Source organism: Dasypus novemcinctus, chromosome 9 (genome assembly GCF_030445035.2).
Source record: "Dasypus novemcinctus isolate mDasNov1 chromosome 9, mDasNov1.1.hap2, whole genome shotgun sequence".
Lineage (NCBI taxonomy): Eukaryota > Metazoa > Chordata > Mammalia > Cingulata > Dasypodidae > Dasypus > Dasypus novemcinctus.
Window position 1 is genome coordinate 77,886,535 of NC_080681.1, and position 27,824 is coordinate 77,914,358.

Genomic DNA, 27,824 nt, shown 5'->3' on the forward strand with positions numbered 1-27,824 from the left:
GATGAAGAAACTGAGGTACAGAATATCAAATGCTATGCCTAAGGCCTCACAGGTGGTCAGCAGCAGAAAGCTGGGGCTAAACCCAGGTCTTCTGACTCCCAACCCAGTGCTCTTTCCACAAAACCAGGCAACTGAGACGGAGGGTGCCTGGGTGCTCTGGCTGACATGAAGAAGGTTGTCCTGGCCTGGATACGGGGTATGGAAGAGGGCAAAACGGAGGCAAGTCCTTGGATAGCAAGCCTGGGAGTTGTGGTCAGTTTCTGTGACTGTGACACTGTCAGCATTGTCACGACTAGCTGGGGTTCCAGAATTGGTACCTGAGGAGCCCACATTGCCAGGTCCTGAGCTGGGCACAGCGGAGAGGGGTTCCAGGAGAGAATCAGGTGTGGGTATTTACAGGAGGGAGTGGTCTGTGAGTCATGGCACTCAGGAAAGACTTCCTGGAGGAGGTGCAGATGGGCTGGAATGTTAAGGGCACTGGGAGGAGGCCTAGAAGATAGGGATTTGAATCTCTGCCCATAGTGTGACCTTAGACCAGTAAGTCTCTACTATTCAGGCCTTGGTTTCCCTGTATGTAAAATAAGGGTATTGGATTAGGTAATCATTAAGGTCCCACCAATTTCTAAATTCTGTAAATCTGGATTTTAAAGGTTGGAAAAATGGGTAGGTCTTCCATAGATCGGAGGTGAGTGTTCTGGATAGAGGACAGCTTGAGCAAAAAAAAACACCCAGAGGTAGGAGGGAGCAGGATACTCTTGGGAGGATGAAGGGTGCCTGATCCATGGGAGGTAAAATGAGGCCAGAGGGTCTCCCACTGGACCTTTGAGCATCTAGCTAAGAAGCCTGTGCTTTGTCTTGGGGCTAGAGAAGCTACAAAAGACTTAAGAGGGGTGTAAGCTCAATATAAAGTCCCCTGCATTCTTAAATTAGAGCATGATGGGGAAGTAAAGTGGGGCTACTCTCTAATTGTGCAGAAAACTTAACAGCTGAGATAGCCTCTCCTTGAGGAGAGTGGGAAGGATGCTTGTGTGTCCCTGGAGCCCTGGCCTATGCACTGTTGATCTTTGCTGTTGCAGAGCTGCCCCTCTGGGCTGAGCCCAGACACCTTCCTGGCCTTCAGCATCAGCGCTGTGGAGAGACTCACTAAGGACACCTACTGGGTCCGGTTCACCCTGCCCGGGAACAGCCAGCTCGGCCTGCAGCCTGGCCAACACCTCATCCTCCGGTACTCTCAGGTAGTGGGTGGACTGAGGCTTTGGAACCTTGCTTTGCCTTTGTTCGCTGTGTAGCCTAGTTCAGCTTGCTTAGTTTCCTTTGAGCCTGTATTTTGTCATCTTCAAACAGACATAGTAATGCATAACTCAGATGGCCCTTTGATTGAACTAGATAATGTAAATAATAACAGTAATAGCAAGCACATTTATAGCACTTTCTGGGCAAGGCACAATTCTGTGTGCTTATAGGCATGAACTCACTTAGCCCCACAGAATCCTATGTGGTAGGTACTGTTGTATCCAAGAGTAAGCGGAAATCAGGTTTAGTTCTTTCCCAAGGTCATGCAGTTTGGAAGTATTGGAGCCAAGATTTGAAGGCAGGCAGTTTGGCTTTAGAGCCTGTGAGAGTAACCGCATATGATTAGTGCCTGTTGACAGAAAGGACATTGTCACTGAAAATAAGGGACTCACCCAAGATCACACAGATAATAAGTGGTGTAACCAGGATTCAAACCCAGGTAGCCTGGCTCTTGAGTCTTCCAAGCCTACTTTTACATCTTACACCAACCCCAATTCCTAGCCCCACCTGCCCAGGGTTATGCGATTCCACACGGCTTATTTCCTTATGACTTCATGCTATTTTACAAAGGGTTAATATCTGGAAAGGTAAGAATTTGATGTAGCCAAAAAACAAAGCCAAAAACAAACCCAAAGTCCAGTTAAAGAAGGCACAGCAGGGAGAGGAAATAGCAGGGGGCTAAGAGAGAGAGCTGTGTAACCTTGGCAAGTCACTGTGCATAATAGTGGCCACAGACTAGATCTGGTGGCAGATATTTTATGTTTGGTCCTCTGTGTTTCTAAGAGTTTTGAATTAACTGATAACATTTACAAATTTGGAGTTTCACAAAGAAAATCTTGGATTTCCAGTATCTGTGAAAAGTAGGGAGACTGGTAGCATTAGCCTGCATTTCCTCCTACCTGGGTAGCCCTGCTCCCGGTAGGCAGGACCTGCATTTGCAGGTGGTCCTGTAGATACATGAGTTGACCTCCTTGGGTGGCTAACCATAGTAGAAGGAGCTGGGTGCGACAAGGCCTATAAGAGAGATGGGGGAGGGCAAGGGAGAGGAAGGAGGCTAAGGCAACTCACAGGTGTTTGGCCTGCATAACTCACTGAGATGGGATTCACGTGGAGGAACAAGTGTGGTGATCGCACTGAGTTCTCAGAAATGTCAAGGCTGAGACCCAGTGGGGCATCTGGGTGGAGGCATCTGCCAGACTGTTGGCATTATGGGTTGAGGCTCAGCAGAGAGATCAGAGCTGCAGGCATGGATTTGGGAGTCATTGGCACATACCTGGATGGCATTTGGGAGCATGCGTAGCACAGAAAGAAGAAAGGGCACAAGACTGAACCCTGGCAACACTGATATTTACAGAACTGGCAATAAGAGGAGAAGCCAGCAAAGTGTCAAAGAACAAAGTGGAAAACCAGAAGAGAGTTTATTACTGATAAGAGTTTTGCCAACTTGCTTACACTGGCCCCTGGTGTTTGTGTCCACCTTGTTCTGAGCCATGGGTCTGGCTGGCAATCCCTGAAGCTCAATGTCCTAGTGGGACGGAAGGACCACAGGGCAGGTCACTGCTCCATGTGACATTTCAGGTCCTCTATCCATAAATCAAGGGTGTCCAGGACTCCCTGCCCCTGGGTTGGCACCTCTCCTCCAACCTCTCTGTCACCCCAGTGACATTCCTAACATACATCTAACCATGTCACTCCCTGATCAGATTCGTTCTGGTTCTACATTACTCCACAGTGACATCCTCACTCAAGGTGCCCAGCTTTCTTTCCTTCCGGGCTCTTCTCTCTGTCCCTCCCCTACACATACCCTTTGTTCCAGGCTGATCCACTCACCATTTCCTCACTTGCCCCACATGGTTCTACCTCTAAGCTTTTGCCCAGACCATTCCCTCAGTCTGGGATTACTTCTCTTTCTGTCCTATCCTCACCTGCCAGTGGACTGCTCATCCTTCAATACCCAGCTCTAGGAGGCTTTCTGAGGCTCCCCAGATGAGAGGATCGCTCCCTCTACAACATGTCCATTTTTACCTCTCATAGCAGATGTCACCATGTTCTTTGCATACAAGCCACGTCTTATGTTCTTTGTTTCCCCATTTATTCCACAAGCATTTATTGAATGTTTAGGTCCAGCTCCCCCACTTTTTTCCCCCAAGATTTTATTTATTTATTTATTTCTTCCCCACCCCCTCGTTGTTTGCACTTACTGTGTATGTTTGTCTTCTTTGTTTCTTTTTTAGGAGGCACCTGGGAGGGAGGTGCCTAATCGTTTAAGCCACGTCTGTTCCCTGCTTTTGTTGTGCCTCTTGTTATGTTTTTCCTCTTGTGTCTCTTGTTGCTTCATCTTGTTGCATCATCTTGTTGTGTCAGCTCGCCACGTCTGCCCGTCACTCCAGCTTGCCGTCCTGCTCATCGTCTGCTCCCTGCTTTGTTGTTCTCTCATTTTGTTTTTCTTCTTGTGTCCCTTGTTGCATCATCTTGTTGTGTAAGCTTACTGTGCCTGCTCATCGCACCAACTCACTGTCTTCTTTAGGACACGCTGGGAACCAATACCATCCATGGACCTCCCATGTGGTAGGTAGGAGGCCAATTGCTTGAGCCACATCCACTTCCCCAGCTCCCCCACTTTTGATATATTGGGACAGGATCTTTTTAATCTTTGCATACCACAGAGAAGTGTTTTGCACATAGTAGGACATAAGAGAGGAGTTTTTAGGAGCTCCTGGCAAGTTATAAGGAGTAGCAATGAGGAACCCAAATCTAGTGTCTGACAAGTGAGGGTTGAATTCCAGCTGTGTGACCTCAGGCAACTGACTTCCCCTCTTGTGCCTTAGTATCTTCATTTGGGTTGTACGAATTAAATGAGGCAGTGCATATGATGTGCTAGGTGTGTCATAGGCATCTGATATACACAGCTGCTGTTACTCTTACTCATATGATTATAATCCTGTCCCCCCTGTTGATAACATTGTTGAAAGGATTCTTGCATAGGGTATGCCATTGGACTAGGGGCCCTTTGAGGATCCTTCCAATTCTGATGCCCCTGGCATGTGGTAGCAAGTGCTGAATAAATGTCAGCGGTTGGTTTTATCATCATTCTATGGTCAAGAAGAGGTCAGTGATGTCCTCAAAACAGCTCACATCATCAGTGCATTTTTCAAAGTATTTACCCATCTGTCATACCAGTGGAACCACACAACAGCCTGCTGAGGCTGGCAGAACACAGATGGTTGTCCCCATTTTACAGAAGGGACAGCTGAGACTCCCAGGGTAAAAGACTTGTCTGGGATCTCATAGCTAGCATGTGGTGGTGCCAGAGCCCAGTGCTTTTTCCTTTGCCCCACCATACCTGCCCCTCTGTGAGGACCAGTCTCACAACCTAGCACAGAATGGATACCTGATAAGGGTTTGTTGAATGCCCGACTGAATGATTTTTCTTTCAGGGGCACAGTGGATGACTTAGAAATTCAGAGAGCCTATACACCCATCAGCCCTGCAAATGCAAAAGGGTACTTTGAAGTTTTAATTAAGGTGAGTTGACTCCTGTGGATGCTCTAAGATGCCATGGACTTACACCTACATTTGGCAGCTTGGTCACAATGGGGCATTTCTCACTGATGCAGAAAAAAACAGTGTTCAGAGGAGGAGGCTGGCGTGAGGAGGAGCAGAGGGAGGTAAAGGGGGCCTTCAGCCATCTCCTTTCCTGGGGAGGGGGCTGCTGGACCACCAACAGAGGGCATGTTCCTGAGCAATTTTCCTAAAAGGAGGAATAAACTGAGGAAGGTAAAGCTGCTCTAGCTCACCTTTTTACCCGTTGAGCAAGAAGGCTTGGGTGGTGAGCACTGAGCCAGGAGGGAAGGGGATCACTGAGCACCTATTCTTTGCTGGGTCCTGGGGTCCAGAGGTGAGTCAGACACTGTGTCTCAAGGAGCCCAAGTCAGGACAGGTGACCAGACCAGGACAATACGGCATGATAGACACTGACAGAGGAGGCCCCAGCCCATCTTAGGGCAGCTGGGGGTGCAGGGAAGGCAGGGTGGGCTTCCTCGAAGAGCTGTGTGTGAGGAGGGAGGAGCAGAGGAAGAATGTGGGAAGGAAGTGCTAAGCAGCTGGAACCGCAGGTACAATGGCAAAGAGGCCTGATTTGGGGACCTGCTAGTCATTCGTGCTGTGAAGGAGGGTGTACCAAGTGGGCAGGGGCAAGTTGGGAGAATCAGGCAAAAGGTGGGACATGGGGGACTAATCAGCCTGAGATCACATCTCAGGAGGAGGTCAGGGAGAGTGAGGAGTTTTGAGTTGGTCTTGAAGAATGACTACAAATTGGCAGAGGCAGCGAATGGCATTCCAGGTGAGGTGATGGATAACAAAAGGCAGGAAGGGGAGAAATACAACAATGTCTTCTGAGAACTCTATTCAGTCTGAAGTGGCTGTAAGATAGAGTTCCTTTGGGGAGTTGGGATGGGTGGGGGTTGGCAGAGATGGGGTGAACAAAGGGGCTGAATACAAAACATTCTAGAGCCCCAGAGAATAGGCAAGATATATGTAAGAGTCATGAGGGTTCCATTACGTGGGAAGAATAATTTTGTTGCACTATATGAAATTCTTGATACTCTTTTAACATTTTTGACTTTTAGAAACAGCAGTTTCATATGGGTCAACCTAATATGTAGCTCTAGATCATTATTCCCAAACAGAATCCTGGGGAACACCAATACTTAAGAATAGCTTTCCCATCTTTTTGTCTTTGTAGGTCAGGGATTATTATCCCCATTTCCTTGCTAAGCACACTGAGGTCCCAGGAGGACTCAGGGCTCCACAGTTAGTAAGAAGGGTTGCTGGTGGGTGAGCCCTGGCCCCCTGACTCCAAGACCCCAGTATTGTCTCCAGCTCCCACCTTCCCTGCCTGCCTCAGAGCCCCAGTGTTCTTTCCCTCACACATAAGCTGGGATGGGATCCCTTCTCTACACAACTGTTTGTCTGGGAGATTCCACAAATCCTCTCCAAATGGCCTGCTTCCTCAAGCTGCTTGTCTGGGTGAGTTTCTGTTGAAAGGATAAGCCTGGAGACAGCTCTTCAGGGCAGCTGGATCTTTCCCAGCTGCAAGGCTGATTTTCTCCTTCGTTTACTGGAAAGCCTCTCTTTAGAGAGATGCTTAATTATCCCTAAGCCACTGGCTAGGAAGAGCTGGAAATGTCTTTGCAAATCGGGAAGCCACGCAGGTTTTTTAAGGCTTACCCTCCCAGTTGAAGGGAAGAAGGAACTCCCATTTTTAAAGCCCCTTCGGGGAACCAGGCATTACTTCTGGCTTTTTATTCTCATCTCATTTCAACCTCACAACTAGTCTGCAGCATAGATCCTATTATCCCCATTTTACAGATGAAGAAACTGAAGCTCAGAGAGATGATGTCATTGTCCCAAGGCCCCCTCAGGTATTATGATCTCAAGTAGAAGAACAAAAGTTCAATATCAATTCTGTTTAACAAATGTGTATTGAGCATTTCCAAGCTCTGTGTGGGTGCTGGAGACAGAAGTTTCCTTCCCTTCTCTTTGGATGCTTTCTCTGCCACAGGGCTTCTAAAGCCACAGCTGGGGCTGTGCCTCCCACCAAGTCTGAGGCCTGAACACAAGGTGGCCTCCAGCAAATAAAGAGACAAACGTTACCCTCCTTCCTAGACCTCTTCAGGTGACCCAAGGGCTTCCCTCTGGACCTTGTTATACACATATGGTGCCTGAGGAAGTCAGGGATGTTACCTGAGGTGGCTGTGCCTGAGAGCAGGCCCGGTGACGAATGCTCAGTCTCTCCTTCAAGCCTGGTTATAAGCTCACTCCAGATACCCTTTTAGTCCTGCTCCAGTCCTACCCGTTCAATCCCCTCCACCACATCACACCCACAGAGGTCCTCTTGCTGTTTCCAAAACATGACCCAGCTGTCCTGTCCCTGACCACACTGCAGCTGCCACCCAGAACCGTCTCGCTGCTCCTGCTCCCATCCCCACTGAATGCGCCCATCCTTCAAGGTCCAGTTCAAATGCTTCCTCTTACCTGAAGCATCTTTGATCCTATCCTATGGAAAGAACTGCACCTCCTCAGGGCTCTCCCAGCATTTTGTCCTTCTCATGGGATGTTAGGTAGTTTGTACCTTGTATGTGTCTAAGCCCCAGTCCCTCCTGGATTATGAGCTCCTTAAGTGGAGAGCATGAATCTAGATACATTGACTGATTGATTAGTCCATTCAGGTATTTATTAAGCCTTTTCCGTGGTCCAGGCACTGGCTGCCCTCATGTAGTTTACAGTCCAACCTTCTTCCCTATAGCCCCATCATGGTGCCTGGCACAGAATGGGCAAGTATGAAGGAAATGTAGGCTGGCTTTGCCAGTGAAGGAATCTCTCCCACAACCTTCATCTTTTCATCCAGCCAGGAGAAGGTGTAGGGTAATGCAGAGCTTACAAACAGGTGGCCTGCAGACCAAATCCAGTCCATAAATATATTTGGTCTTGGCTTGCATTATGTTTTAAAGTTTTGAGTTAATTGTTAACATTTCAAAAATGGAAAATTTTACATAAAAATATGGATTTTCTACTGCCTTTCTTAGAAAATCAGAAAATTGGCAATTAACAGCCCCACAAATCATGGACTGGAACATGAAGTGACCTCTCTCTTTAGAAAAAGTGTTCACTCTCCAATTTATCACAGTCCCCATCAATCCCTAGTATCTTCCTGATTCTGAGACTGAGTGTTAATTGCCGTTAATCATCTTTTACCCAGCTCTTCACTCAGTTTTGTTACCTGCATACCTCTTAGGCATTTGGGTGTGAGACTGCAGTGGTTAAGGCTCTAAGCTCTACAGATTTTCATCCTAATATTGCCATTAACCTTCTGGGTAAGTTTCTGGGTCTTATCTGAAAACTGGGACTGATGGTACCAGCTTTGCCAGATGATTGGGAGGATTAAGTGAGGTAACACAAGTAAAGCATGCAGGAAGAGCTCCACGCAATGGCTAATGTGGTTTGTAGTGGCAGCCCATGCCTGTTCCACTGAGGTCTCCCTGTGTTTGCTTCCAGTGCTACCAGACTGGGCTGATGTCCCGGTGTGTCGAATCCTGGAGAGCAGGTGATACAGCTTTCTGGCGAGGACCTTTTGGAGGCTTCTTATATAAACCAAACCAGGTCAGTGCCAGCACCTGAAATCCTTAGAGGACCTCTTTCAACTTCTCCTCCAGGGCTGAGGTTTTCCTGTTTCAGGCCCTTTAGCCTCACTGTGTTGTTTTTCCTGAACTCAAGCCCAATCCTGAGACTATCCTTGGAGATTGGACATGGAAGGAGATGAAATAGGCACTGATAAACAAAACTGCCTGCTCATGCTCCAAAGCTGCATGGCTGTTCATTGATTATAAATTCCAGCCTCGTGTACCTGATACTTAGGACGCCTATACCATCTGACCCCAAATACCTCCTGGTTTCATGTTCTAGTCACATAACTATAGAGATCACTCCTTAATTATGTCCTATGACTTGCTGCTTGGGAATCCACTGCTTCCCACCCTAGAAAGCTCTTCTCCTTGTCCTTACAGCATGATCAAGTCCATCCCTAACTTTCCCAGGAAGAATCGTATCTCATCAGTTAGTACCTGTCTGGAAAGTGGTTCACCAGTATGGCACACCAGTATTTACCAAGAATCTTAAGACTCTTAAATCCTTTATTCACATACTTCTGGAATTCTATCCTATGAAAAGAACCCAAAATGTTAACTCTTTTGCATGTGTTCATAACAACTTTATTTATAATAGCAAGAAATTGTAGAAAACTAATAGGAGGACAGTTATGTAAACTGGGCTACAGGTTCTTGATAGAATGTTATCCTGGATTTTAAAATGATGTTTATAAATCATGTCATACATTTAAGCTAAAAGACCAAGTGACAAACACTAGGTACAAAATCGAATGAACAGTAGATTGAGAAACTATTAAAATGCACAGAAAAATAAAAGGAAAGAAAATGCAATGAAATGTTAGCAGTTCTGGGTGGTGGAGTTATGGGTGATTTCTGTTTACTTCGTTAGACTTTCCAGATTATCTGTAATGAATACCTATTACCTTTGTAATTAGGAGAACAAAGCAAAATGAAAACAAATGGAAAAGAATGAATCATGCCTCCTCTCTGTTCTTTTTCATTTAAAAATAGCTTTTATTGGTTCTTCTCCTATTACAAATGCAATACGTGTTCATTACCACTAAAAAAAAATTTTTTTTCAGCAGATAAAGAGAGGCAGAAAAGAAGAAAATAAAAACACCCACAGGCTATATACCCAGACATACCAGTGTTATTACCATCATGTATAGCCTTCCACATCCTTTTCTGTGAATGGGTATATGTACAAGCACACAGACACACACACAAAATGTGTATAACAATGTGTAATAATGTCACACAATTACATAGTACCTACCTATGTGCTAGGCTCTGATCTTAGCACTTTCTCTGTAGTGACTCATTTAATCCTCACAACAGCCTTAGATACCATTAACCCTATTTTACAGATATGCGGTGTGTGATATTAATAGTCTTCCTCAGTCTTCTGGTAGAAAGCCTTGCATTTTAGCTGAATGTGTCTCTGTGTTCCCCAGGCCCTTGAGAGCAGGGACTAGGTCTGGCTTCTGTTTCCACCAAGGTGCCTAACCCAGTGCTGGCCCCACGTGGCTACTTGGTGAATGTTGTCTTGACCACCTGTTCCTTATAGAGCCTCTGGGTGCCTGTGGCTGCTCCTGCATTCTCTGAACGCCATTGGAAAGCCCCTGTGGTTCATATCTAGGGAGGGCCAAGCTGTGAGGGAAAAGAGATGGTGTCTCACATTAACATTCAGTCACTGAAACTTAAGCAGAGGCTCGGCTGTACCCCTACAACGATGCTCAGGGTGCTCCTGCTGCCTTCTCTGCCCCATATTCCTCTCTGCATCATCTTCAGCTTAGCATGGGTCCATGCATTCATCCAGCAGACCTTCACCAGTATCCACCCCAGGCCAGACCCATGCTGGACTCATGAGAACCAGAAATGGGTCTGTCCCCGCAATGCTCACAGTCTAATGGGGGAGACAGACACACAAACGGATGGCAACACAGTGTGGCCAGTGTTGTGAAGAACGAGGCACTGAGACTTTGGGAATGCAAAGGAAGGACTCTTCACCTGGCCCAGACTCAGGGAAGACTTCCCAGAAGACAGCCTGAATTGAGATGCCAAGCAGGCGCCAAGACCTGGAGGCTGGCAAGAACACAGATACAGGGCAGGATAACTTGGCTTAGCAGAGGCTGACATGAGGAAGTCTCAGGGGCTTAGAGAGGGGAAGGAATCTTAATTTCATCAAGCCTCAGGCTCCACACGAGGCCCTTTATCTACATCATCCTGTTTAATCCTCACAACAATTCTGAGATAGGTGCTACAGTGGAGGGGGTGGGGGCAGTGCTCTTACTTTTTACCAGTGAAGAAACCAAGGCTCAGAAAGGTGAAAGAACTTACCCTGATCATATGGCTGGGGATTTACACCCAGATCTGTGTGACTCCAAAATTCCATTCAGGAAGTATTACATACAGTGGTGTGGTGTGCAGTGACTATTAGTAGGGCTAGTGAAAATTTGGATTGCATCCACAGAGGCCTAGTCTCTGGGATGAGGAAGGTGAACGTCTCACTGTGAGACTCGGGTGAGAGCATTGAGTATTAATCTTTCGTAGGCAGGTGTGCATCCAGAGGCCTCGAGCCAGGAAATCAGTTCATTGAGGATGGCTTGATCGAACTGGGGTCTTTTGGGGTGGGAGATAACCTTTACTCTTGGCTCTTCTGTGCCAGGCACTAAGTATGTTACTTCATTTAGTGTAGAGACCAGCAGGCTTGGGGGCGTCAAACCTGGACACCCCTCAGATCTCTACAAGGCTGCCTTGGGGCAGAGGAAGCAGGCCAGAGGTCTGGGATAGTTTCTGCTCAGCGTGAGGTGGGAAAGACCTCCCTGCCAAGGAGAGCTGGTCTATAATGGAACAAGGTAATGGAACAAGCTGCCTTGTTCCATTATATATAGTGAGCTCCCTGTCCTTGGAACCGTGTGAGCAGAGAGCCCTGTGGGGGTGCTTTAGAAGGCAACCAACCACTTTTAGGATGGGCTAGACTTTCATGTTCCCCTTCAGCCCCCAAATCCCATGGTTTCTATTATGCAGACCTCACATACTGCTCTGGTGCTTCATAAGCAAGGCTGACTTCCTGGAGGAGGCACAGGTGGGGAGCCCTGGAAGGGCAGTGTAGGCTAGTCCAAACAAGCCCAAAAAAAGGCCCAATAGTGGGGTAGTTGGGGTGAGACCCCTTGTCCCAGGGGATGCCCCCTAGTCCTTCCCTGTCTTGTGCCCTCCCTGCCCCCAGTTTGGTGAGCTCCTCATGCTGGCTGCGGGCACAGGCCTGGCCCCCATGGTGTCCATCCTGCAGAGCATCACAGACAACGCAGATGACGAGACCTTTGTTACCTTGGTTGGCTGCTTCAAGACCTTTGAGGGCATCTACTTGAAAACCTTCCTCCAAGAGCAGGCCGGCTTCTGGAACGTCCGCACCTTCTTTGTCCTTAGCCAGGTGAGCCCCTCCCTGATTGAGACTCTGCAATCACCTTGCACTTATCCTGATGACATGCTGTGGCCTCTCCACCCCAAGCCGTAATAAATGATCCCTGCCACTGGTTGAGCACTCACCATGTGCCTGGCATGGAAGGTATTATCGTGTTCATCCTACATATGAGGAAACGGAGGCTCAAAGTTGAAGATGCTAGCTCTTGTCATGCTGCTAGATGCAGGTAAAACCAGGATTTGAGCCCAGGACTGTCCAGTTCCAGAGCTCCAGCTCTTACCCACCATGCTTTGCAGCCTCCCACCCACCTTCTAGCTACAGTAATTCTATGGGGTGGGGCCTGCTTGCCCAAAGGCCAGGCTGCCTCTAGGCTGTGATATAAGCTCCCTGAGGCAGGGACCATGTGTCTGGATTGCCACTCTTCTCAGCGCTTAGCATAGGGCCAGGCACAGCATAGGCACTCCATACATGATGGATGGAGGCAACTGGATTTGAGTTCATTGCATTTATTAGAGTCCTGATCATATCAGTTTGTCACTAGATGGGAGGAAAGCTGCATTCTTACTCACCAAGCTGCAGACACCCTAGCTGGAACTTACATCCTGACTCTTCCTCCCCCTGACTCCCCATCCCCTCTGTCTTAGTTTGCCAAAGGGCTGCTGATGCAAAGTAACAGAAATGGGTTGGCTTTTATAATGGGAAATTTATTAGAGGTAAAAGCTTTCAGTTCCAAGTCTGCAAAAATTTCCAAATCAGGTCATCATCAGACATGCTTTCTCACTATAGTCAGCTATTGGTGATCCTGGCATCCTGCCATGTGATGAGGCAGGATGGTAGCCAGTCTATACCTAGGTCCCTGCCTTCCCCTCAAGACTCATCATCTCCAGGAGCTCAGCTGTGGGCCATCAGGCATATGCTCGTCTCTTTCTGGGCCTCCTCTCTCAGCCTTAGCTGCTCTGCTTTCTCCCTGAGCCCAGCTGTGTGCACTCAGGCATGTAGCTCTCTCTTCAACATTGAGCTGCTCCATGGGCTCACCCTCTTGGGAACTTCACCCCTCAGCTTTGGCTGCTAGCAATCCTTGAGTCCTCTTCTCACATGGCACGGTCAAATGGCAGGGCTCCCTTTTCTGTGTATGTTCTTTCACTCTGTGTCTCCATTTATATAAGACTCCAGTAAGATGCGGAGACCCAACCTTGCTGATTAGTCCAATCAAAATTGATCTTATCAAGGTTCCTTAATGCAGGGGTTCTTAACCTTTTTGTTCCATGGACCCCTTTGCCAGAAACCACAGACCTCTTCTCAGAATGTAGTGGCAGATAGTTTTGTGACACTCAACATTGGCATGTCTTCAAATTAAATTTTAGGATTATTCAGAATTACATTTTACAACTTTCCCATAACTTCCAATACCTGATAACATGGTTCAACATCTGTTCAAACAGTCATTTTCAGCAAACATTTAGAAACTTGAGTTTTCTCGCAGTGTCATAAAACCATCTCCACCATCCTTACCAACCTCTTTGCAGGCTGTTATCCACTGCACTTAGAACATGCTACACCAAATTAAAAATCATAGTAAGTCCACATTATACTGTGTATTATTTAGTAAATATATCATACCCGCACCAACACATCCCTGAGAGAATAATGTTTTAAATGCATAAAATAAAATTACAAAGGAAATCAGTTACATATATTGAAATGCAGTTACTGAAATAAAAAACTTACGATATAATACTATATATGTTATTCTTAACACATTAAATAAAAATCCAATACATCAAAAACATAGGAAAGTTAAAGTTAAATTTTAGTTGTTTTTTTTTTTTTTAAGATTTATTTTTTATTTATTTCTCTCCCCTTCCCTGTTCCCCCACTCCCCAGTTGTCTGCTCTCTGTGTCCATTCGCTGTGTGTTCTGTGTCTGCTTATATTCTTGTCTGCAGCACCCGGAATCTGTGTCTCTTCTTGTTGCATCATCTTGCTGCATCAACTCTCCATGTGTGCAGCGTCACTCCTGGGCAGGCTGCACTTCTTTCGTGCTGGGTGGGTGTCCTTACAGGGCATACTCCTTGTGTGTAGGGCTCCCCTATGCGGGGGACACCCCTGCGTGAGGGCACCCCTTGCGTGCATCAGCACTGCACATGGGCCAGCTCCACACGGGTCAGGAGGCCCTGGGTTTGAACCTTGGACCTCCCATGTGGTAGGTGGATTCTCTATCCATTGAGCCAAATCTGCTTCCCAAATTTTAGTTTTTAAAGACATGTCAGTGTGCACTGTTGTTATTTATGTTGAATAAGAACATTAAACTGTAGTAAAGTATTTGGCAAGGCAACATGCATATCATGTTGGACATCTTATTGAGCTGATTTTTTTCAATTCAAGCTCATGGACCCCCTGAAATCTTTCCCCCTGGTTAAGAACCCCTTGCTTTAAAGGAATCTAATGCAGTCAAAGGGTCTCACACTCACAGGAATGGATTAGTTCAAAAACATAATCTTTTTTTTTGGACTCACCAAATTCAAGTTGTCACACTCTCTGTTCACTCCTCCTACATCATCCCCTCTGAGCCATAGTGTGGGGGCCCATCTTTGCCCCTTATCTTAAGCAACTCCCTTAGCTGTCTTTATTCACTGGCCTTCCCTTAGGCTGTAGCTTTACTCCTCCTTTCTGGCCCCGTGGGACCTTCCCCCCCATTTCCTGTTGCTCACAGACAGCCTCTTGATCTCTACTGTGGAGGAGCCCTCTTCAGTCTCCTGTATGGATTCTTAAAGACTTGGGTGGTTTTTGACATTGTGGCTGGTCCCAGGTCCCCGGGGCCTGGGGTCTGCTGGCCTGTCCATGGAACAGAATGCTTAGCGGCTTGAACCTTGGTAGTACCAGTAGTCGCCCAGGACAGGCGAATGGAGCAGGAGGCTGGTGTGCAGCCTCAGGGGAAAGGAGGGAGAGGAGGACCACTGCTGCCTGGCTGCACAGCCAGCCCTGCCCAAGGAGAGGCTGGAAGGCAGGCACCTGCGAGTTGCCCAGCTGTTGGTCAGCCTTCCTTTCCCTTCTCTTTGGCCCTCTACCATGTGCCAGGCGCCAGGTATACAAAAATGAAGATGACCCAGTCCCTGCCTTCAAGGCACTCATCTTTGTCCACGGAAGACGCCACAGGGACAGATGATAACAGCTTCCTCTCAGGGAGCATTTTCTCTGCGCCCAGTACTGTTAATTCCCACCCCAGTCTTATAAGGCTTGCACTGCTGTTATGTCCATTTTGTAGATGTGGAAACTGAAGCACAGAGAGATTAAGAGGCTTTCCAAGGTAACACAGTTAGTTGGTGGGGAGCTGGGTGTGGAGCCAGGTGGTCCTCCAGAGGCCATGCTGCTACTATTCCTCAGGATAAAGACAGCACAGAGAGGTGCTGCAACAATGTCCAGGATGCAGGGTCGGTGAGGGCTTCATGGAGGAGGTGGCATTTGAGCCTGGGCTTGAGAGTTGAGTTAAAGGTCACCAGCAAGAGCCCTGGGTGGGGAAATTGATAGTACTGGTGAGTTGGGGTCCTGCAGGTGAATGGCCATCGTTGGCAGGTGAGGGGCGACTGTTGTGTGTGGAGTGGGAGGCACCTCCCGCCCATCCACACTTCCCTATCCAGGATATTCCCTCCCGCCTGGGCCACAGTGGCAGCATCCTCAAGGGTCTCCCACCTGCAGCCACTCCCTCCTGATTGGTCTTCCATCCTGCAGCCTACTGGGAGCATCTGACCAGCTCTAAAAGGCTTCCAGCCCTTCCCTGGCCCCCCACAGCTCTTAGGTCAAAGTCCAAGCCCTCGGTGAGCCTGCTAGCTTTGTGGCCTGTGGCCTCGGCTCTGTCCTGCCCTCACTGAATGTTGTGCTCTGGTTTGCTCTGCTTTGCCAGCCTCTGAGCCTTTGCTCATGTTCTCCTGCCTGCCCTTACCAAATACCTCCTCATCCCTCACCTCTCTCCTCAGCTGTAATTCCATCCTGGAAGCTTTCCCCAGAGCCCGGGCTCTCATTTGCAGTACTGACCCCACTGTGCCATCAGTGTTGATGGCTCGCCCTCCCCAGGAGCAGTGACCCCTGGAGGGCAGCAGCCAGGCCCAGAGCATTTCAGGTCCACAGAGTGCAGCCCTGGCGCTGTTAGGGTGGGCTGATCCAAGCCTAACTGGCCTGAGGGGATTGGGGCAGTGGGGAGGGGAAGGAGGGGGAGCTGGCTGGGGCCCATCTGGTGGGTCAGCGCACATGTGGGAAGGGGAGAGGTCCAGATCATCAGATCCCCCTCATCAGCACCAGAGTGCTGTCCTCAGGGCCACCAGGTCAGAGGCCTTTGTAAGGTGGGGCTCCAAGGCCTTGAGTGCTCACAGAGCCTCCACAGGGCCTCGCCCCAGCCCGGCTCAGCACAGTGGCTCTCCAGTCAGTGCACTTCTCACAGTAGCTCAGAGAGGCCACGCTCCCTCAGCCAGGAGTGGGGTGGAGCGGGCTTCCTTCCCCACCCCCCTCTCTCCTTAGCCCAAGGAACTAGGTGCTCACCTTAATAGCACCTGCAGAGATGACGGCCCTTCTGGGTTTAATTTGGGAGCTGGTTACATGGGTGTCTTTGCTTTGTTAAAATTCTTCAGATTAGGTACGCTTAATGATTTGTACATTTCTCTGTACAGATGTTATCCTTCAATAAAATGTTTACTTGAAAAACATAATAAATCAGCTGGAGGTGGAGCTTTCATTCTGTGCCCCGAGGATAAAAGCCCCAGGCAGCCAGAGAGGAGCCTGGGCTCCGGGGCATCTGGAACCTCATGCATCCCTGGAGTCTTACCTCTGGCTTTTCCGTGGGAGAGCAGCCAGCCCCTTCCTTGGTGAAGGCACTGCTGCTTGGGATCTCTGTTACCCATAAACGGATGTTATCCCTAACATCTCCACAAGGCCAGGCTCCACAGGTCCAGGAACCTGGTCTGTTTCCAGCAGCTGCCGTCTCCCCAAGGCCTAGAATAGTGCCCGGCCCAGAGCGAGCCCTCAGGAAAGACCTGTCAAATGACTACATTAACTGGAACCTTAAAACAAACAAAAACTGTGCTCCAGGGGTGAGGATGATGGATAACCTTGGAAAGACTCTAGGAGACTCACAGTCGTGGAAGAAAACATTCCTCCCAGAGCAGCAGGTGCAGCAGCCACTGGGTGGCAGTGGGAAAGGATGGGGGACTAAGTTCTAGACCTGTCTCGTGTGCCCTGGGGGAAGTCCTTTCCTCCCTGCGTCTCCCCTGTGGTAGAAGGGTAACCTACCCATAGACTTGTGAGGAGGGGGAGATGCGTTTAAGCATGAGCAATGCCTGCTCCGTGGTAGGACTTGGTGAAGTTGCTTCCCACCCCCCTCGCCTCCAGTTCCTCGTTTGGTAGAGAGGAGCCGGCTACACGAACTCTGAGGACTCTCCCCGAAGTCATCCCCTCTATTTCTCATCTTCCCAGGAGAACTCCCCAGAGCAGCTACCCTGGAGTTACCGGGAGAAGACTCGCTTTGGCCGCCTGGCCCAGGACCAGATTGAAGAGCTGGTCAGCTCCTGTCGGAGAAAGCCGTTTGCATTAGTCTGTGGCTCAGCTGAATTTACCAAAGACATGGCCAACTGCTTGCTGTGTGCAGGCCTCACCGAGAACTCCTACTTCCTCTTCTAGCCCTGGTCTGCCTTCCTTTCCAGGCCTGGCTTCCAAAGCCCACGGCAGGGGCCTGCTATTGGGACGCAGGAGGCAGCACAGACTGGAATGAGAAGACATGGAGCCCAGGCCTGGCTCTGCTGCTCACTTGGCAAGTGACCTGGGGCAAGTGTCTTTATCCCTGCAGCCCTCCATTCTCATGGCCCCTGTGAGGGTAACAGCACCTCCTGGCGTCCTCCTATGAGCAGAGGGGACAAGGAGTTGTGGTTTTCTCAAGGAGGAGAGTTAGCCAGCATGAGAGTCAGGGAGGACTTCTCAGAGGAAGCAGAGTCCAAGCTGAGTCCCAAGGATGAGTAGGAGTTGGGCGGGAGAGGGGGTGGAAGCAGTTCCCTGGGTGCTGTAGGACTTTACGGTAATTACTGTTTCAGGCCTGCTTTCTCTGGAGACTGTGTGCCCCTGCTGGAGCCTCAGCTGTAGCTCAGAGTAGGTGCTCCCAAATGCTTAGGAAGTGGCCAGGGGAGAGGCTGAGTGCTCTTTGGAGGAGGAACTTGTGTACCTCCAATGTCACAAGCTTGACCCACTAAGAGGCCTTGGGCCTGTGAGCTGACCACATTCACAGGGTGAGGTGGACCCCTGTTTATCCTTATTTTGTGTTGGCTGGGGCTGAAGAAAAGGCTCCAGGCCTTTCTCACTGCGAACCACTTCGCTCTGAGCCTCCTTTTCCTGGCTCAAGAGTCCTTTCCCCAGCAAAAGGAGAGGCACGGGAGGAAAACACCCCTCCCTCCTCCTGCAGGCAGCCAGCTCAGCCCGCACCTTCAGCTCTGGCACCCTGGCGACAGTTGCTATGGAGATCTAAAGATAGAGCAGGAATCAGGAGACCTGGGTCCTTCTCCCTGCTCTGCCCACAGAGCAGCTGCTGAATTCTGGTCCACCCAGCCCTCCGCAGCCCACTCTATGCCCTCCATCCTGCACGGAGTGTGCCCCCCCCCCCCCCAAGGGCCTGCTGCTTCTGGGCAGGGCAGTACAGTTAATGAATTCTGCTTGCACATCCTGGGCTCCAGTGTGCTATAGCAGCTCAGGCTGCCTACAGGCAGTCCAGAATCAGAGAATATTAAGCCTTGGAATCGTAGAATCAGAAAACCATGGAATCCCAGAGTTAGAATTCCACAGTCAGAATGACACTCTTTGTCATATCGAAGCCGAAAATTCAGGGCTCCAAAAGCATCCAGTTTAACAGACTCATATACTTGGGGAAACTGAGGCCCAATGAGGCTAAGTGACCTGCCCACAGTAGAATAGTTAGCAGCAGAGCCAGCAACCAAAAGCCAGGTCTCATTCCTCTGCACCATTGCTTTTCAAACTGAACTCTGCAGGGCACTAGGATTCCTCAAGTGGATCTCCGGGCCGCCCTTCAACCAAAGCAGTTCTACTTTTAGCCCATGTATATATTGGGGCTTGAGGTAATTTACACTTAAAAAAAAGGATTTTCTTGCCCCCCCCCCAAAAGGTTCAAAAATCTGTGTTGTGCCATGTTCAATAAATAATTACAATAAGCAGATGGGGGGTGGTGTGCAGAAGTTTTCAAACTCTGTTTCACAGGAGAGATTCCATGGTCAAATAGCTGTGGGGGAATATTGCACAGGATCTTCAGGAATCACAGTGTGCGTTAGCATTTGAAGGCTCAGAAAAGACCAACAGTAAAGAAGCCCTTCTCATTTTGTTTAACCCAGAGTTTCTCCAACTAGTTTAATTACTAAAATGAGGGCACTTTCCTCCTCAAGAATCTTTTGAGAACTGTGTTCCATGGAATACACTTTGGGAAATGCTAGTCTGTTTCAAAGCCTCTTGTTTTGGCACAGGGTAATGAATGAGGAAGACCTTATCAGAACTGTAAGCAACTGCTGCCCAGTCCTGTGATTTGGGAAGAGATTTTCCCTGTCTCTGTGCCTCTGAAATCTGGGAGTCTTCCACTCTCCTCTTTCTCAGTTATCTCAATTGCTAACTGAGATTCTACAGGCCCTCCCCTCACAGATCCTCCTGGAGTGCCTCTGAGCAGCCAGACAGTTCTAGGCACTGAAGGAACAACAGGCAACAAGGCAGGTGCAGTCCTTTCTCTCAGGGAGCTTACAGCCTAGCAAAGAAGGCAGAAGTTACACTTGTAATTCCGAAAGGGATGCATGTTATAAAAAGGGAAGGAAGGAGTGCTAGGATGGTGGATGGCAGGGACCGAACCTAGGGAAGGGTCAGGGAAATGATTAAGGGGTCTTAAGGGACAGAGGGTCTGGGGAAGTCCTTGTCTGTCTTTGTCCCTGCCGTCTGGTATTTAGATCTTAGGACCACCCAGTTGGTAACCTGCAGCCCTTCATCCTTGAATGTGTCGCTCTCCCTTCCCTTCACTCCATTTGGGTCTGTAGAGTCTGGATACTAGTGGGATCTCTTATCATAGGTTCTTGGTGCCAGAATGCCAAGAGGGCTCACATCTTTGGAAACTCGAGAGCTCCTGGCTGGGTGCTGTACCTCCCAAGACGATAAGGGAGCCCTGTAAGCAGAGAAGAGGACCGGCTGGATGTGTGAGATGGACCTCTTTGAACTGAGGTGACCCCTCCTGCCGATGCCCGTGCTGCCTGTCTGGGGCCGGGTGGGGGTGGTAGACATGGCAGTTTTGCCTGCTCCAGGGATGCCAGACAGCAATAAAGTGTCTAAGATTTCTGTGAGCCAGATGGGTCTTCGTCTTTTCTGCATGTCCTGAGCATTCAGGAAGGCAACAACTAAAGGGATTAGGGGACATATTCTTGTAGCAAAAACATCTGCTTCAGTTCAGCCCCTGTGTTTAGCCCACACCGCGTAAGCGCTCCCCTAATTGGTCCCCCAGCCACCAGTGTCTGCCCCTCACAGCCCCCCTCCACACTGCAGCCCGACTGAGTTTCCTAACGTGCACATCTGGGTCTATCACTTTTCTACTGAAAGCCCTTCAGTGGCTCCTGGTTGCCCTCAGGATAAACCCCTTGGCTGGGCATCTCAGCTCTGCTCACTTCTCCAGCCTTTTCTGCTGCTTCCCCTCTCACCCCCAGTTCTTAGGTCCCAAACGTGTTCTCTTGCATCAGTCCTTTCACAGTTGCTGCTCTTTCTGCCTGGGTTGTCCATCTGCCTCCACTAGAAAGTGTGCTGCTCGCTATTCTTTCCTCCTCACTTCTGAGGACTCGGCTCAGGTGCCTGCCTCTTCCACTGAAGGCCTCTGGATTAGGGGACTCGGGGGTGAGCATTCTGTTGCTGCGCTCATCAGACTGTGGTTTGTGTGTGAGCACATCAGGGCCTCCCCCTCGGGCCTGGTCATTGTATCGGCATGTGGGTGGGTGCTAGGGACATCCTGCATATCAGATGCCTGAATAACAAACAACTAATATTCTTGGAGTACTTTGCAGGTTTTCATCCATATTAAAACACATAATCATCATGAAAATGTGTGCTATTTTATTACCCCAATTTACTGATGAAGCAACCAAGCTTCTGAGACATTAAGCAATCCTCCAAGGTCATATCGGGGGATATGAATTCTAACATGTAATTGTTGTAAAGGTTATATGTGACATGTGAGTGCACCCGGAGACGCGTATAAAGATTTTTATTGCTGCACTGTTGGAAATTGCTAAGAATAAAAACTACCTACATGTCCATCAATAGGAGAATGGTAAAATAAACTTTTATATTCTTAAGTGGAATACCATACAGCAGTTGCAGTGCATGAACTAGATTCTACATGTACCAACGTAGTCTAAATTCTGAAATCATAATAACTGAGTGAAAAACAAACTGTAACAATAGGTATAGTGTATTTTAAAAATTTAAAAACACAAAATAAATGCTGGGGAAAGAGGGAGATACAGCAACTTCAGGATGGTGGTGACCTCTGGGGATAAATGGGGGGAATGGGATGGGGTGGAGGGGCTGTTAGCAGTATCTGTACCATTTTATTACAAAAGCATCTGGAATATGGTAAAATATGAACATCTGGTCAATCTGGGTGTGGTAGGTTGAATTGTATACCCCAGAAAAAAACATGTTCTTAGTTTTAATCCATTCCTGTGGGTGTGAACCATTGTGAGTAGGACCTTCTTGAAGATAAGTTATGGCCCAACTGAGTAAGGTTGGGGGTTCTTAATCCTGTTACTGGAGATTTTATGAAGAGAAAGCCATGTGGAGGAGAAGCTGGAAGTCAGCGGAAGAGAAAGCCATGTGGAGGAGAAGCTGGAAGTCAGCGGAAGAGAAAGGAGAGGACACAGCCGTGTGACGGAAAAGCCAAGGGCCAAGGAGCACCGGCAGCCAGCCCCAGAACGGCACGGTCTGCGGGGAGAAAGCGTCCCTCTGCTGATGCCTAGGTACCGGGCTTCTCCCAGCCTCCGAACTGTGGGCCAATGAATGCCCCGTTAAGCCAACCCATTTTCTGGTATTTGTCTTAGCAGCTGGGAAACCAGGTTGCTGGATGATGGGTTTGCTGATGTCTGCTGTATTATTCTGTATTATTATGATGTGTTTGAAATAGTTCCATAATTAAATATTTTAAAAAATATATTAAACATGGTAACATTTGTCAGGTACCTGGTCAATGCTCTTGAGAAACAAGGGCGTAAAAACATTTGTTCCCTCTCTCCCACCCCAGAACAGGCTATAAACTTTCATGCCTCTGAGTTTTTCAGTCCTTCATTTAAAAATAACTTTTGTGTGCCTATTGTGTCCCGAGCCCTGTTCTAGGCACAGGAGTCACAACAGTAAATAATACAACAATTCCTGGCCTTTGTAGCTTGTGTGATCTTTCCTCTGCTTGCCCCTCTTCTTTTCCTGCTCAGTTCAAACCAAAAGGACTTTGTATGTACCACCATTTGGGGTTCTTTTTTCCCCTGCTAATCTGTGGTTTTGCTTTCCTTTTAAATGAGACAGACCTAGGCTCAAATCTCTTAATGATCCTGTAACCCACGGTCAGTAATGTGGCCTCTCTGAGCCTCAGTTCACTCAGCTATAAAATGGTGGTGGAAGTGTCACCTCTCAGGATTGTGGGAATGGCAGGAACCTGTGTGATGCTCCAAACAGCAGCTGGCCCAGAGAGTGAGAGAGCCCTCCCTGGTAGCTCTCCCCAGCAGCCCCTGGCTGGCCTCTGAGGATGGCACTTGTTCCCAAATTTTGACTACCAAGAACTCCCCTTTTTTATTTTCATCACGCTTTGGAAGATTTTAATCCCAAACTGCATGTATGAAGTCAGTATTAATTTAAATCCCTTTTTTAAAAATCAAAGACATAGATAGCTGCCCCTCAGGGCTTCTGCCTGTACAGCCAGCTGGAAGCTGCCCGTGGTTGACATAATTCCAGCCAGAGGCAAAGGAGCTCAGCGTTGCATGTGGTCTGGGTGTCCTGAAGAGAGGCAACGGCGGATGCACCTTACTTCTCTTTTTTCAATTGAGGACCATGAGGGGTGGAAGCTGCTGGCCTTGCCCTGGTGGGCTCTGCCTTCACACGTGTCACTGAGGATCGGGGGCCGAGTTTTCAGTGCCAGGGCTCACTCCAAATAGATAGCATGCACCAGCGCCACGCAGAAGAGCGTGGGGTTCACGTACTGGGAGGTGGCGAAGCTGTCTGCATGTGGGTCCCATAGGCTCTGACTGGAGACCACCACGTCATCCTGCCCCTTGCACCCGATGCTCACAGAGCACACCAGCTTGTAGCGGGGTGGGGTGACAGCCTTCACCAGGTCCCGGATCTCAGCGCTCAGCACTGCAGCCAGGTGGGCACACTGGCCGGGATGGTAGGCCACGCCAGCCAGCTTAGAGGGCAGGTGAGCCTGCATCAACTGCTCCGCCCGCACACACGGGAACTTCACCTCCGGCCTGGCGGACCACAGTGGGACCTGGAGAGGGAGAGAAAGGAGGTGATGGGGGTGTTGGCAACCAGGAACTCAAGAATTTGGGCCTGAAACCCAATATGCTGAGCACAGAATTATATGTGGGAGCATATAATTTGGAACAATGGGATGGAAAAGGGAACCCAGAACCTAGAACACAAGAAAAGTACTTGGTAAACTGTAAAGTGCAGTGCACATGGCAGAGAATAGCCTAGCTTCAAGTGGCTCTACCTGCCATTACAGTGCTGTGGCCTATGGCCTTGGCTCCCCACACGCTCCCTGTGCCCCCAGGCCACTGGCTCATACCTGCTCCCGGATGATGCTGATAGATCGATGGCGGCTCACCTGGAGCTGTGACTTTGTTCTTGAAGATGTCCGATTCTGTAACAATGAAAGTGCGCATTGAGGTAAACAGTATTTGCTGAATGTCTTCCGAGTGTCAGGTTTAAAGACATCATTTGTTTTAAACTGGGTTTACCCCAAAGCAGACTCTGAACAAGGATTTGGGTGCAGGAAGTTTATGTGCAATGTGTTTCCAGGAAGCTCCATGAAAGAGTAGGGAAGGAAAGCAGTGAAGGGGTGTTCATGGCAGGACACCCTGGGGGCAGCCAGAGCTCATCCCATTAGGGTCTTTCAAAGAGACCGTGCAGGACCTCAGGATCACCTGGACACCTGAAGTCCCCTACTGGGTGAGGCTTGCCCAGGGCCATGAACTCCACACTTCCAGCCTGCCCTGGGTGGGCTGGGTGCAGCCCCACAGCAGAGAAGCCCCTGGTGTTGCAAAGGTACTGTCTGCAGTACTGCTAGCGTGGCAGGGTGATGTCAGCGGAACATCGACAGTATCTGCTCTGTCATCTCATTTCATTCTCACAACTTTCAGACATCAGTAGCATCCCCCATTTCATAGGCAAAGAAATAGATGCTCAGGGTGTCACGTGGTCTGTGGAGAAGCGTGGCTCTCCCGAGTTCAGGGCTCCACGTTGCGTCTCTGCCCCACCCCACCCACCGCCCTCCTCTACAATGGCAGGTCAGTAAGTGAAGTTGCATGTGTCGAATGAATGAAACGAGCTGGGATGGAAGCTACGTGCCCGTCGGTTAGCCACCACTCTGAATCTCGGCCACCCCTTCTGTAAAATGAAGATGGTAATTCCTTTCCTCACAGGTTTGTCTTGCGGAGTAAATGAGATGGTTTAAGTGAAGTGCTCAGTGCGGGCCTGGCCCACAGGGGAGGCTCGGTGAGAGGTCATTCCCTTCCTCTGTCCCCCTAAGGGAGCAAAGGTCTCTACCACGACGTGAGCCTTCGTGCCCAGCCCAGTGAGCTTCCCCCGAGCCTCTGGCCAGATGGATCTTTTCCTCCAGGAAATTTCCAGAATGTCTCTGCCTGCTCCATCCAACTAGCACCGAGGCCTGTCCAGGCCTCCCCCATGTTAACGCAACGTGTCCCTCCAGCTAAACTCTGCGTCCCTTCAGCTAATGCACACTCACCCTCTCTCTTTCATTTTCAGCCTACAACTTGCAGTGCCTACTTCCTCAAGCTCCTGCAGCCTGGCTTCCACTCTTCCCCATCCCTTTTGGTCTCTGTAAGGTCCCTGGGGTCCAGAGATAATTTTTCAGTGTATTTGATGCTGTAGTCAGTTCCTTCCTTCCTGAGCCTCGGTTTCCTCAATTGTATGACACGATAATAATTCCTACTTTACCAGGTTATCCCAAGGACTAAATGGTTCACTCATTTATATGTTCCACAAACATTTCTGAGCACGTGCTTGTGGGCAGGCTTGCTGCTGGGTTCTTGGGGACCCTGATTTTGGAGACATTCACAATCCCCTTGGGGTTCCCAGGCACTGTTATAACATGAAAGAGCCTGGCTCTGTGCCTGGTACAGAGCGAACTCAGTGACTGTGGGGTTTTGTCTTTTCTCACTGGCTGAGCCTCGGTTTCCACAGCCAGAAAATGGGTTGTTGCACTCTGCAGTCCCTTCCAGCTCTGATCATGCTTGACTCCCAGCCCCAAGACCCTGGCCCACCCCGCCTGGGGGGCCCCGCCCCTCCTCCACTCTCACCTTGAGCTCCCGGGTGAGCCTGCGAGCAGCCAGGAGGCCTCGAAGACTGAGCGTGGCAGCGCCTGTGTCTGGACTCTTCGAAGCCCCGCTGGCCCCCCTTCTCGATGGGGAACCTGGCGGGGGAGCACTGCTTCCCTGACTGGGGTGATCAGCAGTCTGAGGGGAGACACAGGGAGGTTGGAGGGACCCAGGGCTCTCAACGAAGGAGACTGCGGGGGGTTTTGACCGTTCCAGGCATCTACAACCCACTTCCCCAAGTCTGCACCCCAGCTCAGACCTCTTCCTCCCCAGGAGTGGGCCTCCATGTGGGTCAAACAGGCTTTCCAGTAGGTCAGATGCAGGTACAAGCCTCAGCTCTGCCACTGTTGAGAAGTTGTGTGATCTTGGGCAAATCATGTAATTTCTCTGAACTTCTAGTTTCCTCATCACTTAACTGGGGCACTTATTCCTTCTCTGAATAGATATTTATTTATCGCTTTGTGCCAGGTGCTGAAATACAATACTGAACCAAATAAAGATCTCCACTCTCCCAGAGTTTACATTCTGGTGGGGGAATTACCCAGGGCAGCACTGCCCCCAGGGGATTCTCACACCCCACGGAGCTCTAAGGATTAAATGCGCTAATGTGCATAAAGTATTTAGCGTTGGGCATGGTGCATAGTACTTGCTCAGTAAATGCTTGTTGAATAAATAAATCAATGAAAACAGTTCTCTCTAAGCTCAGTGAAGAGGAGCTGGTAATCCTTACTTTGTAAAATTGTTATAGAAAGCTTTAATTTAATTTAATGGATGCTTAAATGGAGCTTACCATATGCCTTTTTACAAATATTAACTCCTTATTCCTGCTTTACAAATGAGAAAACTGAGACACAGAGGGGGAGGTTAAGGAACTCGCCCAAAATCACATAACTTACGTGTGTATGGATATGAACATGCCTAGCAAACAGTAGGAGGTCAATAGTTGCTTTATTGCGGGGCAGGGAGGTTTTAAGCTGTCAGGGAGCACTGGGCTGTTCTCAGGCCCTGAGATCCGGCTGTGAATGGGTTCTTGGCAGGAGGGATGAGGCTGCGGGGCTGGGAAGGGGTGACGGCAGGAGGGCCCAGTGGGAGGAGAGGAGGCAGCAAAGCACTCCTGACAATTCCCTGGCGTTCATACTCCGCGACAGCAGCCTCTACAGAGGCAGGGAAGGATACCTGGGACATTTCTCCTTACGCAACCATGAACTTCCTTGGCATGCCTTGGCTTGTTACTGGCGGAAGAAGCAGGACTAATTACTAATCAAAAAGGGAGGGGAAGGGGAGGAGCTGGGCCCGCAGGAGGCCTCCTTTGTGTATCTCTCCTAACGCTCTGCCTCTTGGCTGTGCCCTGCAAGTCCTCCTTCAGGACCCCTTTCTGGCAGACTTCCCTGGAGACCCCACCTGGTGACTCAGACCACCAGTATTGCAGCCAGACAATCCTAGGTTTGAATCCCGACTCTGCCACTGACTGGGATGTGTGATCTTGGGCAGTTGCTTCACCCTAGTTTCTTCATCTGTGCAATGGGGTGATAACGGCACCTATTCAGACGGTGCGTAGCAAAACATCCAGCTCAATATGTGGCCGTTATGTTCATCACTCAGATTGCTAGTGTACACACAGGCGTCCACTGGTGCACAGCTCTTTACAGTTTACAAAGCCCTGTCACCTCTCTCATCTCAGATATAGTTGCCAGAGTAGCCCAGGAAGGTAGAGCGGGTTTAGCAACCCCACTGCAGATGTACGGGAACTGAGGCTCAGAGAGGGAAGTGAATGGCTTGCTGAAGGTAACACAGCACATCAGTGGAGGAACTAGGATTCAAACCGAGAGCGTTTCAAACCCAAACCTATTGCTTTTTCCACTAAAGCATGGATAATAGCAGTGACCCAGCATTGCTGGGGGGTTTGCAGCTCCCACGAGGGGGCCCGCTTCCCGCGTGACCCCCAGTCTCACCCTGCCCTGGGACTGCTGGACAGGTTCTGGTCCACCCCAGCTCTGGGGTAGGATGTGGGGGGCTTGGGGGGCATGGGGGGCAGCCTCTGCAGTGCTGTGCCTCAGTTTCCTCATCTGTGACGTGGAGACAACACCACCGTCTCTGCAGCCCTGGGAGGTCAGCGAGAAAAGCTAGGGAAGGACCCAGAGCTGCGCAGGCCCCTTAAACGACAGCAATCCCAGCCCCCTCCTCACTTTCTTCCCATCGGCCCAGGAGCCAGAGGCTGGGAAGGTCACACCCTTGTCTGGGGGCTCTTGGGAAACCTCGTCCTTGGCCCGACGGGACTTCTGGGACGTCATTCCCAGCTTGTGGCCTTCACACCCCAGCCTTCGGGAAG

At 49.5% G+C, this 27,824-nt stretch overlaps 1 protein-coding gene across 8 annotated transcripts in view; it reads left to right on the top strand.

Moving 5' to 3' along the window:
• Positions 1–22,095, top strand: part of CYB5RL (cytochrome b5 reductase like) — a 28,394-nt gene extending 6,299 nt beyond the window's left edge. For 2 of the 8 annotated variants that reach the window (XM_004448845.3, XM_023592624.2), the window contains 6 exons: positions 1,077–1,225; positions 4,731–4,818; positions 8,350–8,454; positions 11,689–11,892; positions 17,573–17,679; positions 19,975–22,095. In XM_004448845.3, the coding sequence (XP_004448902.1) occupies positions 1,077–1,225; positions 4,731–4,818; positions 8,350–8,454; positions 11,689–11,892; positions 17,573–17,679; positions 19,975–20,122 (801 nt within the window). In that variant the 3' untranslated portion in view covers positions 20,123–22,095. Of the gene's footprint in view, positions 1–1,076; positions 1,226–4,730; positions 4,819–8,349; positions 8,455–11,688; positions 11,893–17,345; positions 19,082–19,974 lie in introns of those variants that run through there. The other 6 variants (XR_011649664.1, XR_011649663.1, XM_071217428.1 and 3 more) reach the window with 6 other exon arrangements.
• Positions 22,096–27,824: the final 5,729 nt, after the last annotated feature.